The 13,316-nt window shown below is 49.1% G+C and overlaps 1 protein-coding gene across 1 annotated transcript in view; it reads left to right on the plus strand.

Annotated features, from left to right (window-relative positions):
• Positions 1-13,316, plus strand: part of Gabbr2 (gamma-aminobutyric acid type B receptor subunit 2) — a 329,174-nt gene that overhangs the window by 315,814 nt on the left and 44 nt on the right. Inside the window, exons 17-19 of the mRNA XM_021159700.3 lie at positions 1,234-1,363; positions 8,215-8,332; positions 10,708-13,316. The exon at positions 10,708-13,316 is cut by the window's right edge and continues 44 nt beyond it. Coding sequence (XP_021015359.1) covers positions 1,234-1,363; positions 8,215-8,332; positions 10,708-10,873 — 414 coding nt within the window. The 3' untranslated portion in view covers positions 10,874-13,316. The remainder of the gene's footprint in view (positions 1-1,233; positions 1,364-8,214; positions 8,333-10,707) is intronic.

Here is a 13,316-nt window from a genome sequence, read left to right on the forward strand (position 1 = left end):
CCTCGGTGGGGTCATAGAACCCTGCCACACCGAGAGCCGACACACTCGTTTCACACCCCTGAAACGGTTTGAGATGGGGCTTCCTCCACCAGCCTCTGTGGCAAAGAAAGCATCAGCGTTTGCCGCTCCGAGCCCACTGCTAGTTCATCAGACATCTATAGCAAGCAACGGCACAGCACCGGACTAAGCCCTCCACTTCCTTCCAGCAGCGTAATCGCCCACTGCTGAGAGGCCCAGTGTGGCTTTGCTTGCCCTAGAATTGAGCTTTAATCGACGTCCCATTGGACCAGTCCTCGGCTCCCAGCCCTGCCACTGCATAGCACAAATAAGAGTAGTGGTTTGTTTTTTCATTCACGTAGAAACTTAGTAGGCAGCAGCTTTGCCCCGACCTCAGAAGAGTGACTCACAGTTAATAAAACTCCCTTGTTGTTCTATAACTGGATACCCACTAGCCATCCCAACGTCCGCTGTCCATCACCCACACACACTTCCCTGGTTTTGCTCTAATTCTTCTGTAACCTAAGCATAACTGAGTCCCATCCTGCTCAGCTTCCCCAGGTGACCCAGCTGGCTGGAACCTGTATAGGGCTCAGGGATGCAGAGCTCTGCCTGGGAGTCTCCTGGATGAGTCTGCTGGGAAGCTGTAATGATAATTCTGATAGTCCTCTAGCAGCTGGTCCCCTCCTTATGTCAGGCACCGGGATAAACGCCCCATGCATCATCTCACTGAGCCTCCATACATCCTATGAGGCGGGTACTGTCATGTCCATGTGCCACAGATAGAGGCTGAGACACACGCCCTGTACAGAGCCAGGAAGTATAGCCTGTCTTCCCTTGGCCTCAGCTGGCCTCTCTGCTTATCCCTGCTCCTTCCCTGCCTCTTGGTCTTCCTTGGACCTACTCAAGACCCAAGTCCAGACAAGTCATGTGACTGCCAACCTCTGGTCCATCTCAGCTCAGCTCCTGCTTGAATGAGTGCAACAAAGTCCTCTGGATGCAGAGGCCATGACCGGTAGTGATGGCTAACACATTTAATCCCAACATCCGGAAGGCAGAGGCAGGCAGATCTCTGAGTCTGAGGCCAGCCTGATCTACAGAGTGAGTTCCAGGACAGCCACGACTACACAGAGAAACCCTGTCTGGAAACACCAAAAGGGATTGGGGGAGATGCGGGGGTCGAATCCCAGGGGCTGGGACCAGGAACTTGGTCTCAGATGGAATCTTGTCTTCCAGCTGGACAAAGACTTGGAAGAAGTCACCATGCAGTTACAAGACACACCAGAGAAGACCACATACATCAAACAGAATCACTACCAAGAGCTCAACGACATCCTCAGCTTGGGCAACTTCACAGAGAGCACAGGTGAGCAGAGGCAGGGCCCAGAGATGGGACCTGAAGCCATGAACACAGACAGACAGAGCTGAAGGCCCTGGACCCTCATCTCCTGCCTACACACCTCTGTTCAGAGTCTTCTCCTATCCCCAGCCCTGGGCTTCAAGTTTCCACCCTCAGACGCCATATCTGCTTGTTCACAGCAGAGCTGGTGCCCCGGTGTTCTGACAGGGACACACTTTTTTCCCCTCCTTGGGCCACAGGGGATGACTGATATTCGCTTCACACCTTAAGAAGCATCTCAGGTAGCCAGGCGTGATGGCGCACACCTTTAATCCCAGCACTCGGGAGGCAGAGGTAGGTGGATTTCTGAGTTCGAGGCCAGCCTGGTCTACAGAGTGAGTTCCAGGACAGCCAGGTCTACACAGAGAAACCCTGTCTCGGAAAAAAAAAAAAAAGAAGAAGCATCATCATCTCAGGTGTGTACGGGAGGAGAGCAGCCAGACAGGTGTGCTAGGATGCTGGCCCTCTGACCAACCACATGAGAACAGGTCACGGTGACATGGGCCACTCTATCTATCTCTTAGCAAAAGCCAGTGCGAGCAGGACATATGGAAGAGTACATTCGCCTATGATGTTGGAAGTCAGGCTGAGCCTCTCCAAATATGAAGCGTTAAACCTCTTGAGGTAGCACTTCCCAGCAAGAAATGTATCCATATGGGCACCTACGTGTTCACTGTAACATTATTGATAGATGAGAAAGGCTTCCACTAGCGTATGTGTACATCGGTTAAAGTGACCTCATCAGTTATAAAACAGTCAAACAGAGTACATTGTACAGCCACTTAAAGGTGAGATAAGGGATAATGGAGTAGCTGAGTGACAGAGTGTCTGCTTATCTTGTTAAAGGGGCTGGAGAGGTGACTCAATGGCTAAGAACAATAATGCCCTGAGAGGACCCACATTGAGCAACTCATAACCATCTATAGGTTCAGTTCCAGGGGATCTGATGCCCCCTTCTGGCCTCCTCGGGTATCTTCATACCTATGGAGCACGTAAACTCACACACACACACACACACACACATGCATATGCACAGAAACACACGTAAAAAAATAGTAAGTCTCTTTTAAATTTTTTTCTTTTTTTTTTTTTTTGAGACATGGTTTCTCTGTGTAGCCCTGGCTATCCTGGAACTCACTCTGTAGACCAGGCTGCCCTCGAACTCAGAAATCTTCCTGCCTCTGCCTCCCGAGTGCCCTCTGAGTTCAAGAAGCCAGCATTATAATACACACACACACACACACACACACACACACACACACACACACACACGGGGGAGGGGCACATGCAGCCATATGTGAGTGTTTGTGTAGTGAAGTTTTTAAAGGACTAGAGAGAACAAGCAGGCTGTCAACCGTGTCCTGTGGGAAAGGCTTGGTACTTCAGAGCACAGTATGCAACCGTTCTCTTGCTTTTCATTGTACACAAGTACTCCCCTGGTGTTTGGTGTTTCTCAGCATACATGCATCATTTGCTATGAAGTTGTTTTATGGGCTATTGCTGCAGCTCACTATAGAGGACCTGCCTGTCATACTCCAGGTTCCAGGTCCAACCTCCAGTGTGTGCAAAAATCTACTTTTAAATTAATGAAAATGAAAAGATTTTGTTTCTTTTATTTTTTTTTCATGTTTGTAAGAATTTATTAGCTCTGTTTTTCTTTGACGTTTGTAACTTTTTAGGTTTTTTGTTTGTTTTGTTTTTTTGTTTTTTTTTAATTTATTTTTTTTATTAGGTATTTTCCTCGTTTACATTTTCAATGCTATCCCTAAAGTCCCCTCTGTAGACCAGGCTGCTGTTGAACTCAGAGATCTGCCTCTGTTGGCCTCAGAAGCGATAGGATTAAAGGTGAGCGCCACCACTCCCTGGTTGGCCTAGAACTTTCTACATAGTCAGTCAAAGATGACCTTGAATGCTTGCTCTTCCTGTCTCCACCTGCAAGTGCTGGGACTATAGATGCATTCAGTCTTTAGAAGTTTCACACAGAAAGACATACACATAGTGTGTGCATGTGCGTGCGTGTGTGTGTGTGTGTGTGTGTGTGTGTGTGTGTGTGTGTGTGTGTGTTATAAAATGTTAATTGTAAAGAAATTTAAATTGAAATAGTTACAAAGAATTTTAAAGGATAAGACTTATTCTTCGGCCAGGCATAGTGGCGCATGCCTTTAATCCCAGCTCTCAGGAGGCAGAGGCAGGCAGAACTCTGGGAATTACAGTCCAAGTTGATCTATCTAATGAGCCCTGGACCTGCCAGGGCTGCACAGTGAGACCCTGTCTGTCCTAGTAACTCCTTTACAAAGGGAAGCACTTCAGATTCGTGGAGGGGAATTTTTTCAGTTAACTTCCCTGAGCTAAGTGAGTAGCCATGTGAGAAAAACAGAGGTATAGCTTCACTTTGTACTGTACTTTGTAACGTGAACACTAACATCCAGATGGACACAGATTTAAATATAAAAAGTGAAAACGAGGAAGGACTAGATGAAACCAAGTGGTAAGCTCGTAAGAAGTCCCAGAAGGGGGAGGTCTTAATCAGCCTGAGGATAGCCTGGCCTATGCAGTAAAATGCTGATTTTTAAAACTATATATTGATTTTGTTTTGTTTTGTTTTGTTTTTCAGGGTTTTTGTCTTTTGTTTGTTTGGGTTGAGTTTGGGTTTGGTAGGGTTTTGTTTGTTTGGTTGGTTGGCTGGTTGGTTGGTTTTGGTTTGTTGGTCAGTTTGGTTTTTTATTTTGATTTTTTTTTTCAAGACAGTGTTTCTCTGTGTAGCCTTAGCTGCCCCAGAATTCACTCTGTAGACCAGGCTGGCCTCAAACTCACAGAGACATTCCTGCCTCTGCCCAAAACTATATATTGTTAAGCAAACAGTGAGAGGTCGGAAAGCTTGCTCGGTGGTTGAGAGGACTTGTTGCTCTTACAGGGGACTTAGATTTGATTCCCCAGCTCCCATCTGATGGTTCAAAGCCATCCACAACTCCAGTTTCAGAGGATCCAGTGCCCTCTTCTGATCTCCATGGGCACCAAGCACACATGTGATGGTACAGATATACATGCAGGCAAAACACTCATACACAAAGTAAAATGAATGTCTAATTTTAAAAGAAAGAAAAGAGGAAGAAAGAAGATCTTCTCAAATCTAGCTGCTTGGAGTGGACATTGCTCTGAACCTCTTTCTGCTGTTGGCTTTCAGGCTATGTGTATTGGCTTCTGTGCTGTTATAACCAAATAACACAATCTTGGCAGTCAAGTGCCACAGAAATAGGGACTAGGAGATGGTGCAGTTGGTAAAGCGCTTGAAGGAACTGAGTTTAATCTTCAGAACACACATGAAAAACCGCCGAGTGTCAGGGCACACATTGTCATCCCAGCACAGGGGAGGCAGAGACAAGCTGACCCCAGGGAAGCCCTGGGAAGTCAGGTACACATCACCTGAGGAATGACAGCAATAGTGTATGACAAGGTGCCTGAGGAATGACACCCACAATATGAGCACACACACACACACACATACAACACAACACACACACAAACACAACATCCACATACATCACAACACAACACACACACATGCAACACACATACAACACAACAAACACAACACACATACACATACAACATTCACTCCTACAACACAACACACACACACCTACAACACACTCACACAACACACACACAGAAGATGGAGAAGGTGGAGAAGGAAGAGGAAGGAAGGGAGGGAGGGAGGAGGGGGGAAGAGAAAGGGGGAAGGAAAAAGAGGAAGGAAGGGAACAATGGAAGGAAGGAGAGAGAGAGGGCGAACAAGAGCAAGGGAGAGAGGGAGGAAGAGGAAGAAAAAGCCATAACATAAATTTATTTTCTCGTAGCTCTGCAGGCTGGGAGTCCAGAATGAGGGAATTGGTAGGCTCAGTGTCTAGAGAGGTCCTTGCATCTGTTTCTGAGATGACATAGTCACTGGACCATTTTGTTCTCTGGGAGAGAAGAAGAGTGTCCTCGCAGGGAGAAGGGACAGAAAAGGCTCAAACCCTGTCCCTCGAGCCCCTTTATAGGAGCACTAAACCCTTCCCTAAGGAATCCGCCCTCGAAACGTGATCACCTCTGAAGTCACCACCTCTTATCACAATCGTTCTGTTTCTGTGTGCAGAGGTGTGTGCCTATAGCAACCCAGAAGCCTGAGGCAAGGGGACCATTTGAGCCCAGCAATTCAAGACTAGCCTGGGCAACATAATAACATCCCATCTCAAAGAAAGAGGGGGAGGGGGAGGGGAGGGGGAGGGGGAGGGGGAGGGGGAGGGGGAGAGGGAGAGGGAGACCGTTAACTTAAAAGGACATGTTCAAACCACAGCACCAGCACTGGGCATATGCAGTTGATTCTTGTTAGTCGGGCACTGGGGCAGGTATGTTCTGTAAGGTCACAGAATACTAGCAAACACCAATGCTCCACGGGAAGGACCAGGTGAGACTCCTGTGAGCTCCTCCCAGGTTGGCATTTCTGTCAGCCCATCAATATCTTTTCGGTACATGTTTGTTCTGTACATGTCACCTTCCTAACACACACTGTACATTTGCCAGGTCTGTGTGCATGGCCAGCAGCACTCTAGCTTGTGCCTGACGGAAGCTTGCCTGACACCTATGTTTTAGAGACAGCAAAGCTGACCATAGAAAAAAGCAAAAATGTATCATTGAACACCACTAAAGCAAGGCTAGAACAGTATGGAAGCTGCACAAAGAGGGGCGCGCCTCAGGTTGGAGCTTGCATGCCAGGCAGCTCCAACATCCTCACACTGTGTGCATGAACAAATGACCAAGGTGCATCTGGAGTGTTGATGGCAGGGTGGCAAGTCCATTTGAGAAAGTAAATGAGTTTGCAAATGCAGAAGCCGTGAATAATGGGGACCACTTTAATGGATGCAAAATCACGTACCTATACCATCCCCCAGGGCAGCAGAAACTAAGCAAAGGAACCAATGTGCAGCTCTACCGAGACAACCACAATCTCTTGGGTGGGATACAGACTCCACATCTGTCTCCAGATGTTTTGGAAGCTCGAGGAGGGATTTATTTGGTTATGGTATGCAGCCATGCATTCTCTTGAGTGGAGTCCACAGAGCTTCGGTGACTAGCTCACTATTGCTGGGCAGACTCAGATGGGCACCCACATCTCAATATTATATGAGGCTGAGCCGAGCATCTTATGCATGTCCTCACTCATGCCTTGAGTTCTTCCTTAGGATACTTCCCAGAAGCAGGAATTCTGGCCAGAGTTATACATCTATCCCGTCTCTTTAGAAGGCGGAGGCAGAGGGATTACCAGCTGAAGGCCAGCCATGGCAGCATTGTAAGACACTGCCTTGGAATGATAATACAAAGGAGCTGGAGAGTTGGCTCAGCACATAAGAACATTTTATTACTCCTGCAGTGTCAGCTCTTTGCTGGTAGGTCCAGGAGAGAGGAGAGAACCCCGTCTAGCAGAGTCAGTCCGGGGCTGACGGGGATGGCAAGTGTCAAAGGCCCAAAAGAAACACACGGGGCCAGGAGTCTTGTCAAAGCAAGAACTCGTTTTATTAAATCAGCCTCTTGCTTATATAGGGTTGAGGGAGGAGGTGGGGATTTTTGGTGGGGTGAGATGACTAGGAGGTGGGGGAGGGGGAGGGTATGGGGTGATTGACAGGGCCCATGAAGTTATTCTCCCTCAGCGGAAGCTAGGCAAAGGCGGGTTTAAGCAGATCCTAGTACAAAAGTGAGCGAGGCAGGTCCCCGGCAGGTCCCCGGGCTCAAGTCAGGCTCAGGTCTTTCCATTAGGCTGTAGATTTTTGGCCCAACATTGCAGAGGACACAGCACCCACAGGAGACTCACAGCCTCCTGTAACTCCAGCTCCAAGGGACTTGGTGCCCTCCCCTGGTCTCCCTGGACACTGACACGCTCATGACAAACACACAGATACAAATATAAAACAAAATAATCTCTTTTTTTTTAAGACCAGGGCTGTCGCTCAGTGCTGAAGTGCTTACCCAGCATACACAAGACGCTGAGTTCAGTCCTCAAGGTTGATGGATGAGGAGCACTGCCTTTTTTACTGGTTGACAAACACTGACCGGGCTTCTCAGTAAAGATGCAGCAATTGCTACCCCCACCAGTAGTCTACTGATGTGTTAGAATAGCGGCTCGCTTCTAAACATAGCACACCGGGCCAAAGCAGTTCCACTTGTAAGAGGTTTATCTGGAGAGAAAGAGGCAAGGTGGCAGCAGAAAGAGAAGCGGAGAAGAGAGGTGGTGACGGGGGGATCTTTATATATGGGTGGTGATGTAACACAGGTAAAGGTTAGAGGTGAGCCAAGTGGATTCTGGGAATATGGTGACTGTTGCCTTGGCAACAGGTCTGCGGGTCTTGCCTATGTGCTATCACAGGTTTCAGAGGTCCTGATACCAACAGTCTACTGTTATTCAATTTATTTTTTGTGAATTTTATCCAAACCATAGCATAGAGGACATTCCCCTTTCTCCCTGGACACCCATGCCCAAAGAGGACTTTAGTGTTAGACTTCCTCAGGCTAGGCTGCATGGCACACACTGGTGCACTTGATTCCTCCCTGCTGTTTTCTTTTTTCTTGAGTGGAAAGAAGAGAGGCCAGCTGCACACTTCAAGCAGCCCATGGCTGTTGTCCATGGGTAGCAGCTCCTGAGCGCATGGGTCCAGACTCTGACTCAGAGAAGGAAGCGGGATGGTGGACTCTGTTACTCCATGGACAGCCTCCTCAAGGTCTCATGATTGATTTTAAAACAAAACAAAACAACCTAACAAAAGTTGTGATGTTGTCTTCAACAGATGGAGGAAAGGCCATTCTAAAAAATCACCTCGATCAAAATCCCCAGCTCCAGTGGAACACAACAGAGCCCTCAAGAACATGCAAAGACCCCATAGAGGACATCAACTCCCCAGAGCAGTAAGTACCTTCCCCAGAAGAACCATGTTCACGTGCACGCTGCCCCGGCACAGCTGTCTCCAGTGTGCACAGCAGTTTCACAGCCGCTATCTCATCCGAGCTCTGCATGACCCAGGGATGCAGCCATAGGTACGATGCTCCTTTGACAGGCGAGGAAACTGATATCCAAAAGGGGGTGAGGACCCAAACAAGCTCGCCCAGTACTTGAAAGCAGGAAGTAGGATTTGAACTCAGTACTGTCCAACATTAAATCCACCATAAAATGTTCTCCACCAGAACACACTGCTTTGGTTGTGTGCAAGCTGGAACCTTGTGAGACTCTTATGCAGACTGATAAATGAAATCTATTAGTGCCAGGCAGATGCTGACGACACGCAGCGTCCAAAACAGGGATACCTTCCTTCCACCCTGCCCATACCTCGTAGAGTCTCCATTCTAGTTGGTAGGCTAACTACTTAATTAAAAAGGCAAGGCACAGTGTGTGCTCATATTAGGTGCTTAGAGAGAAATGAAATGGGGGAGGGGCTGTCAATTTAAGTAAGATGGGTCAAGAGAAGAAATCAAAGGCCTGAACATCTCAGCTCTGTCCCCAACAGCGACCTTAGCTCATCCCAACTTATTGAAAGCAGCTTCCTGGGAAGTGGCAAGCAGACAGGAACTGGCAAAGTCACCTAGCCCATTCAATGCTACCCCCACAGCCAATGCCAACGCTGGCCAGCTTCGTTTCCCTATATTCCAAAAGCCAGAAGACACGAAGCTTTAGCTGTGAGAGAGTTTAGCCATCAGGGAGGAAGGTGACTTGGTCCCAGACTCCCTCCACTGTCTCTGATCTCAGCAAGGAGAGCCATGGGTGTTTTTCTTCCTATGAATTTAGAATGCCCTCAGTACCTACCAGGCTGATTCTCAGTTTGAGTCACAACTACAAAGCGCCCAGCACTCTCTTTTGTGAACGCTGATGTATCTGGGAAGTCTTTCTGGGCCACGGGTCCTTTCAGGGCAGGGGTGCACTGCATAAGCACCCACACATCTTGGAAACCATCAAGTTCTGAGTAAGCTCTGGGGTACACCCTGCTGGGATTGAGCACCTCCACCACAGAGCCTCGTGGCTCCACAGAAGCAAGGTCCCAGCCTCCCTGGCGCTGCTTAGCTGGTGTTTCCCTAAACAAGCTGCAGAGGGCTGTGCCTTTCTTTGCCTTAGGTGGGGGCAGTGCAATGCTATGCTCTCTGTTTCCCGGGGTGTTGTTGTTGTTGTTGTTGTTTGTTTTCTTTGTGAGGATCTCCGTTTGATGTGGTTTGGTTTGCACCTGAGAACCTGGATACTGGAATGTAGCCTGAGAGATACTGCAATGCAAAATCCAGCAAAAATGATACTGAGAGCAAGAAGCCACCCCCTTGACACTTTCCCTATAAACAGACTTACTAAATATTAAAGTGACTCACTGACTTGACCGGCATTGAGGCTTTAAGGATGTGGCCAGGAGAAGAGAACCGGAGGACAGCTCCCTTTTCCCTTATTAGCCCTCTGCCATAGCCATCTGTAGCATGCCGGTACCTCCTCCCACTCCCAGTCCCGTGCCGGCTTCCTCTGGCTTCTTCCCAAGAGCTCTGGGGACTCTGAGGAGGAAGGGGCTCACTCCCAGAGAAAGTAGCACAAAGAGGATGATACTTAAACGTGGCCGTGAACTCCAGAGGAAGAAGATTCCACAGAGGCAGAGATATAGAAGAACACCCCAAGTGTGTTGTCAGGGAAATGAGCCACCAGAGGGCAGGATGGGGAAAAAAAACGATAGATAATCCACTCAGCGCGTTTGCAGAGATCTTAAGAGCCCTGAAGGTCGCAGCTACTTCAGGGTGTGTCCTTTCCCCCCTTCTGTTGCCTCCCAATGTAGGGATGACAAGGTTAATCACCGAAGAACCTGTAAGGTCAGGGAGGAACTGCTGGGAAGTATTGGCTGTTGGGTACAGCCGTGACAGACGGCAGGGAGGAGGGAGCAAGCAGCTGGGGGGCGGGAATTGAAAGCCACATCACTCGGAGGCTTGTGTAACTCGAGATGAGTGCTGTTGTGTGAAGCATTGGTTGAGTCCTCCTAATTTTGCCATGATAGTTTAACCAGTGAGCCTCAGTGGGAAGATAGGGAGGTAGCAAGATTCAATCTTGGTACTGCTACTCTTCTGGGCTATTTCCAATAGTAGGACCCCGTCAAATGCCTGCTTCATGTCTGAAGACGAGCTTAAACAATTGAGCCAACAGATCTTGCATTTAAGGGGACACAGACTCCTACCTACCATCAGATTTTTTTTTATGGTCAAAATAGGAGCAAGAAACTTCCAGGAGAGCAGCCAGCCCTCACTAACTCTCCCTGTCTTCCCTGCAGCATCCAGCGCCGGCTGTCCCTCCAGCTCCCCATCCTCCACCACGCCTACCTCCCATCCATTGGAGGCGTGGACGCCAGCTGCGTCAGCCCCTGTGTCAGTCCTACAGCCAGCCCTCGCCACAGACACGTACCACCCTCCTTCCGAGTCATGGTCTCGGGCCTGTAGGGCAGGGAGGCCTGGGGCCGGGCCTCACCGGGACAGCACCATGCTGGGCCAAGGCGCCTGCCACTGGCACGCTGACGGCGGCGAGAAGCTGGGCACCATGCTGCCTCTCCAGACTACTGGAATGGCGCTCGGGCAGAGAGGGACTCGGCACCGACCTCGAGCCTTATCTGCGACGGTCTTACTCTCACGAGGGAGAGGAATGGCAATGACTTCTCCTTGGCGTCTGCAAACAAAGAGGAGTTGGGATGTCTGAATCTTGCAAAAACAAATCAAACTGTAGACAAAGGAGAGAGGCCTCAGACTCCAGCTATCCTCGCCAAGTGGCCAGAGCAAGGGCTCTGCAGAAATGGCCCTCTGCACTCTGCACACACGTCATCGGTGGTGCCCGCCCCCACACACCAGCCCTTCTCCACTCTGGGGGAGAAGGTGAGCAGGGCCACCAGGTCCCCAGCAGCTGGCCCAGCCCACTTCCGCCTCCCTGGAACAGGGAGTCATCAGGAAGGGCAGACGGGCACAGCCCTGGGGCTGGGGGACCAGAGCAGGCAGCTGCGCATGCTCCCAGGGAACATCCATCAGAAGAGAGATGTTTGTTACTCTCTGATAAATGCCACACATTAACACAATAACACCCGTTCTGGGGACTGTGGGGATTCAGGGCACCGCACTGCAGACGTGCTCTGCAGGATGCAACCGACAGTCTGTCTGTCATGCACCCACTGTGTCGGCTGTGTCCTTGTGTTCAAATTTAGGGTTCCTGGTAATAAAGGGAACCATCCGAGCTAACCATGGAATGTCTACTCCCAGAAAACACGATAAAGAAAGATTGTGCACTTTAACCTCTCCCATGGGGGCCCAAGGGCTGCTGGGATTCCCCCCTCCCCCACTGACTTTGTTTTTGACCAAAGTGAATCAGGGGCATTCTGCTAAAAGTCATCTCTGTGTTCCTGAGCTAGAGCTGCTGGCCCAGGGCTCCCTGGCTTCCAGAAGAGTAGCCCTCCAGTGCCCCTCCAGCCCCAACCTATGAGTGCCCGCCTAGGGTGTCACTGAAGTGGTCCATCAGCAGGCTGGTTCTCATCCATCACGACATACTTCCCTGGTAATTGAACCCCAAAGAGCACCAGCCTGGGAGTCAGACCTGGATTTGAGTCCTCAGTCCCCTCAGACTCTCTCCGTGACCTTGGGCAAGTCACCAGTGTCTCTCTGAGCCTCAGTTTCCCCTCTGTAACAGACTGGGGTTGAAATAACACCCATCCTGCCTACCTCACAGGGTCACTCTGAGGATGGACACTTGATCTCATTCATCCAGGATAGCTTTCCACTGTGAAGCAGCTCTGACCTGTGAGGTATTAGCAATGACCATGACCTTCAGCCCTCCCACAAGCTGGGGGTACAGTGCGGCCCAGAGAAACTTCCTGCAAGGCCCTCTACCTAGGAACAGAACAGCCCAATCAGAGGGAGGCTCTTCTGACAGTCCTTGATAGGTTCATTCTTTGCTAAAAGCCTGAATGGCACCGTCCAGAGACATCTGCACAAATGCGTGGTTTGCTTACTCCCTAAAGAAATCCTAAAGGCAGCTTCAACGGGCAGGCAATAATCTCTTCCCAGACCACCGCAGTCAGGAACACACTGCTGTCAACCACCAGGCTGTGACAAAGGGCCCACGGGAATCACCATCGCCAACATTTTGAAACACCCTAGTTCATGTCACATAGTTCTCCCTTCCCCTCCCTCAAAGAGAGGTTACGGAGGTTCTGTAGCTTTTTAAGGGGGAAAAAAATGTCAACACATCACAGGTCAAGTTGATGTCCTTCTCTGTTTAGGCACCAAAACTCCATGTCGTCACTCACTGTGTGTGTTAACCAGTATTCCCTTGCTTTTTCGACTTCACCAAAACCAAATTTCATTTTAAAAAACCGCATTATTTTTTTTCAAAGGGAAAGATAATTAACTGTACATAATGTATACAGACAAAAAAAACCTGTAGAAATATTACTCCAGCATAGCAGGAAAAAAACAAAAAAACAAAAATCAAAAAACAAAAGTATTGGATTGTCGGAGGTGAGCGTGCGTCTGTAATTCCTTGTGACTCCGAACTGTGCTCCGTCTTCTAGGTTAACCCACAAGATACATCTCTGTCTACTGATCCTGTAGGTTCACCCACATTTTTTTTAATTTCTCTGCAATTAACAAGCCCCACAAAGTGATTCTGGCTATCTACTGGTTCTGTTCTTTTATATGCAGCAAACACACGATCCATTTCCTAGAGGCTTCCGCCCAAGGGCATCTTCCAGTGACGCTAGTGCACACACACACACACACACACACACACACACACACACACACGACTGCTTTCAATTAGACCGGAACTGGCAGAATCAAGTGTAAATGAGGCGTTTCTCTTGCCCCACTGCATGGTATCGATTTTTAATAAATTGTTGCAAAT

This window comes from Mus caroli, unplaced genomic scaffold (assembly GCF_978045245.1).
Source record: "Mus caroli unplaced genomic scaffold, Mus_caroli_1 scaffold_6, whole genome shotgun sequence".
In the NCBI taxonomy this organism is placed as follows: Eukaryota; Metazoa; Chordata; class Mammalia; order Rodentia; family Muridae; genus Mus; species Mus caroli.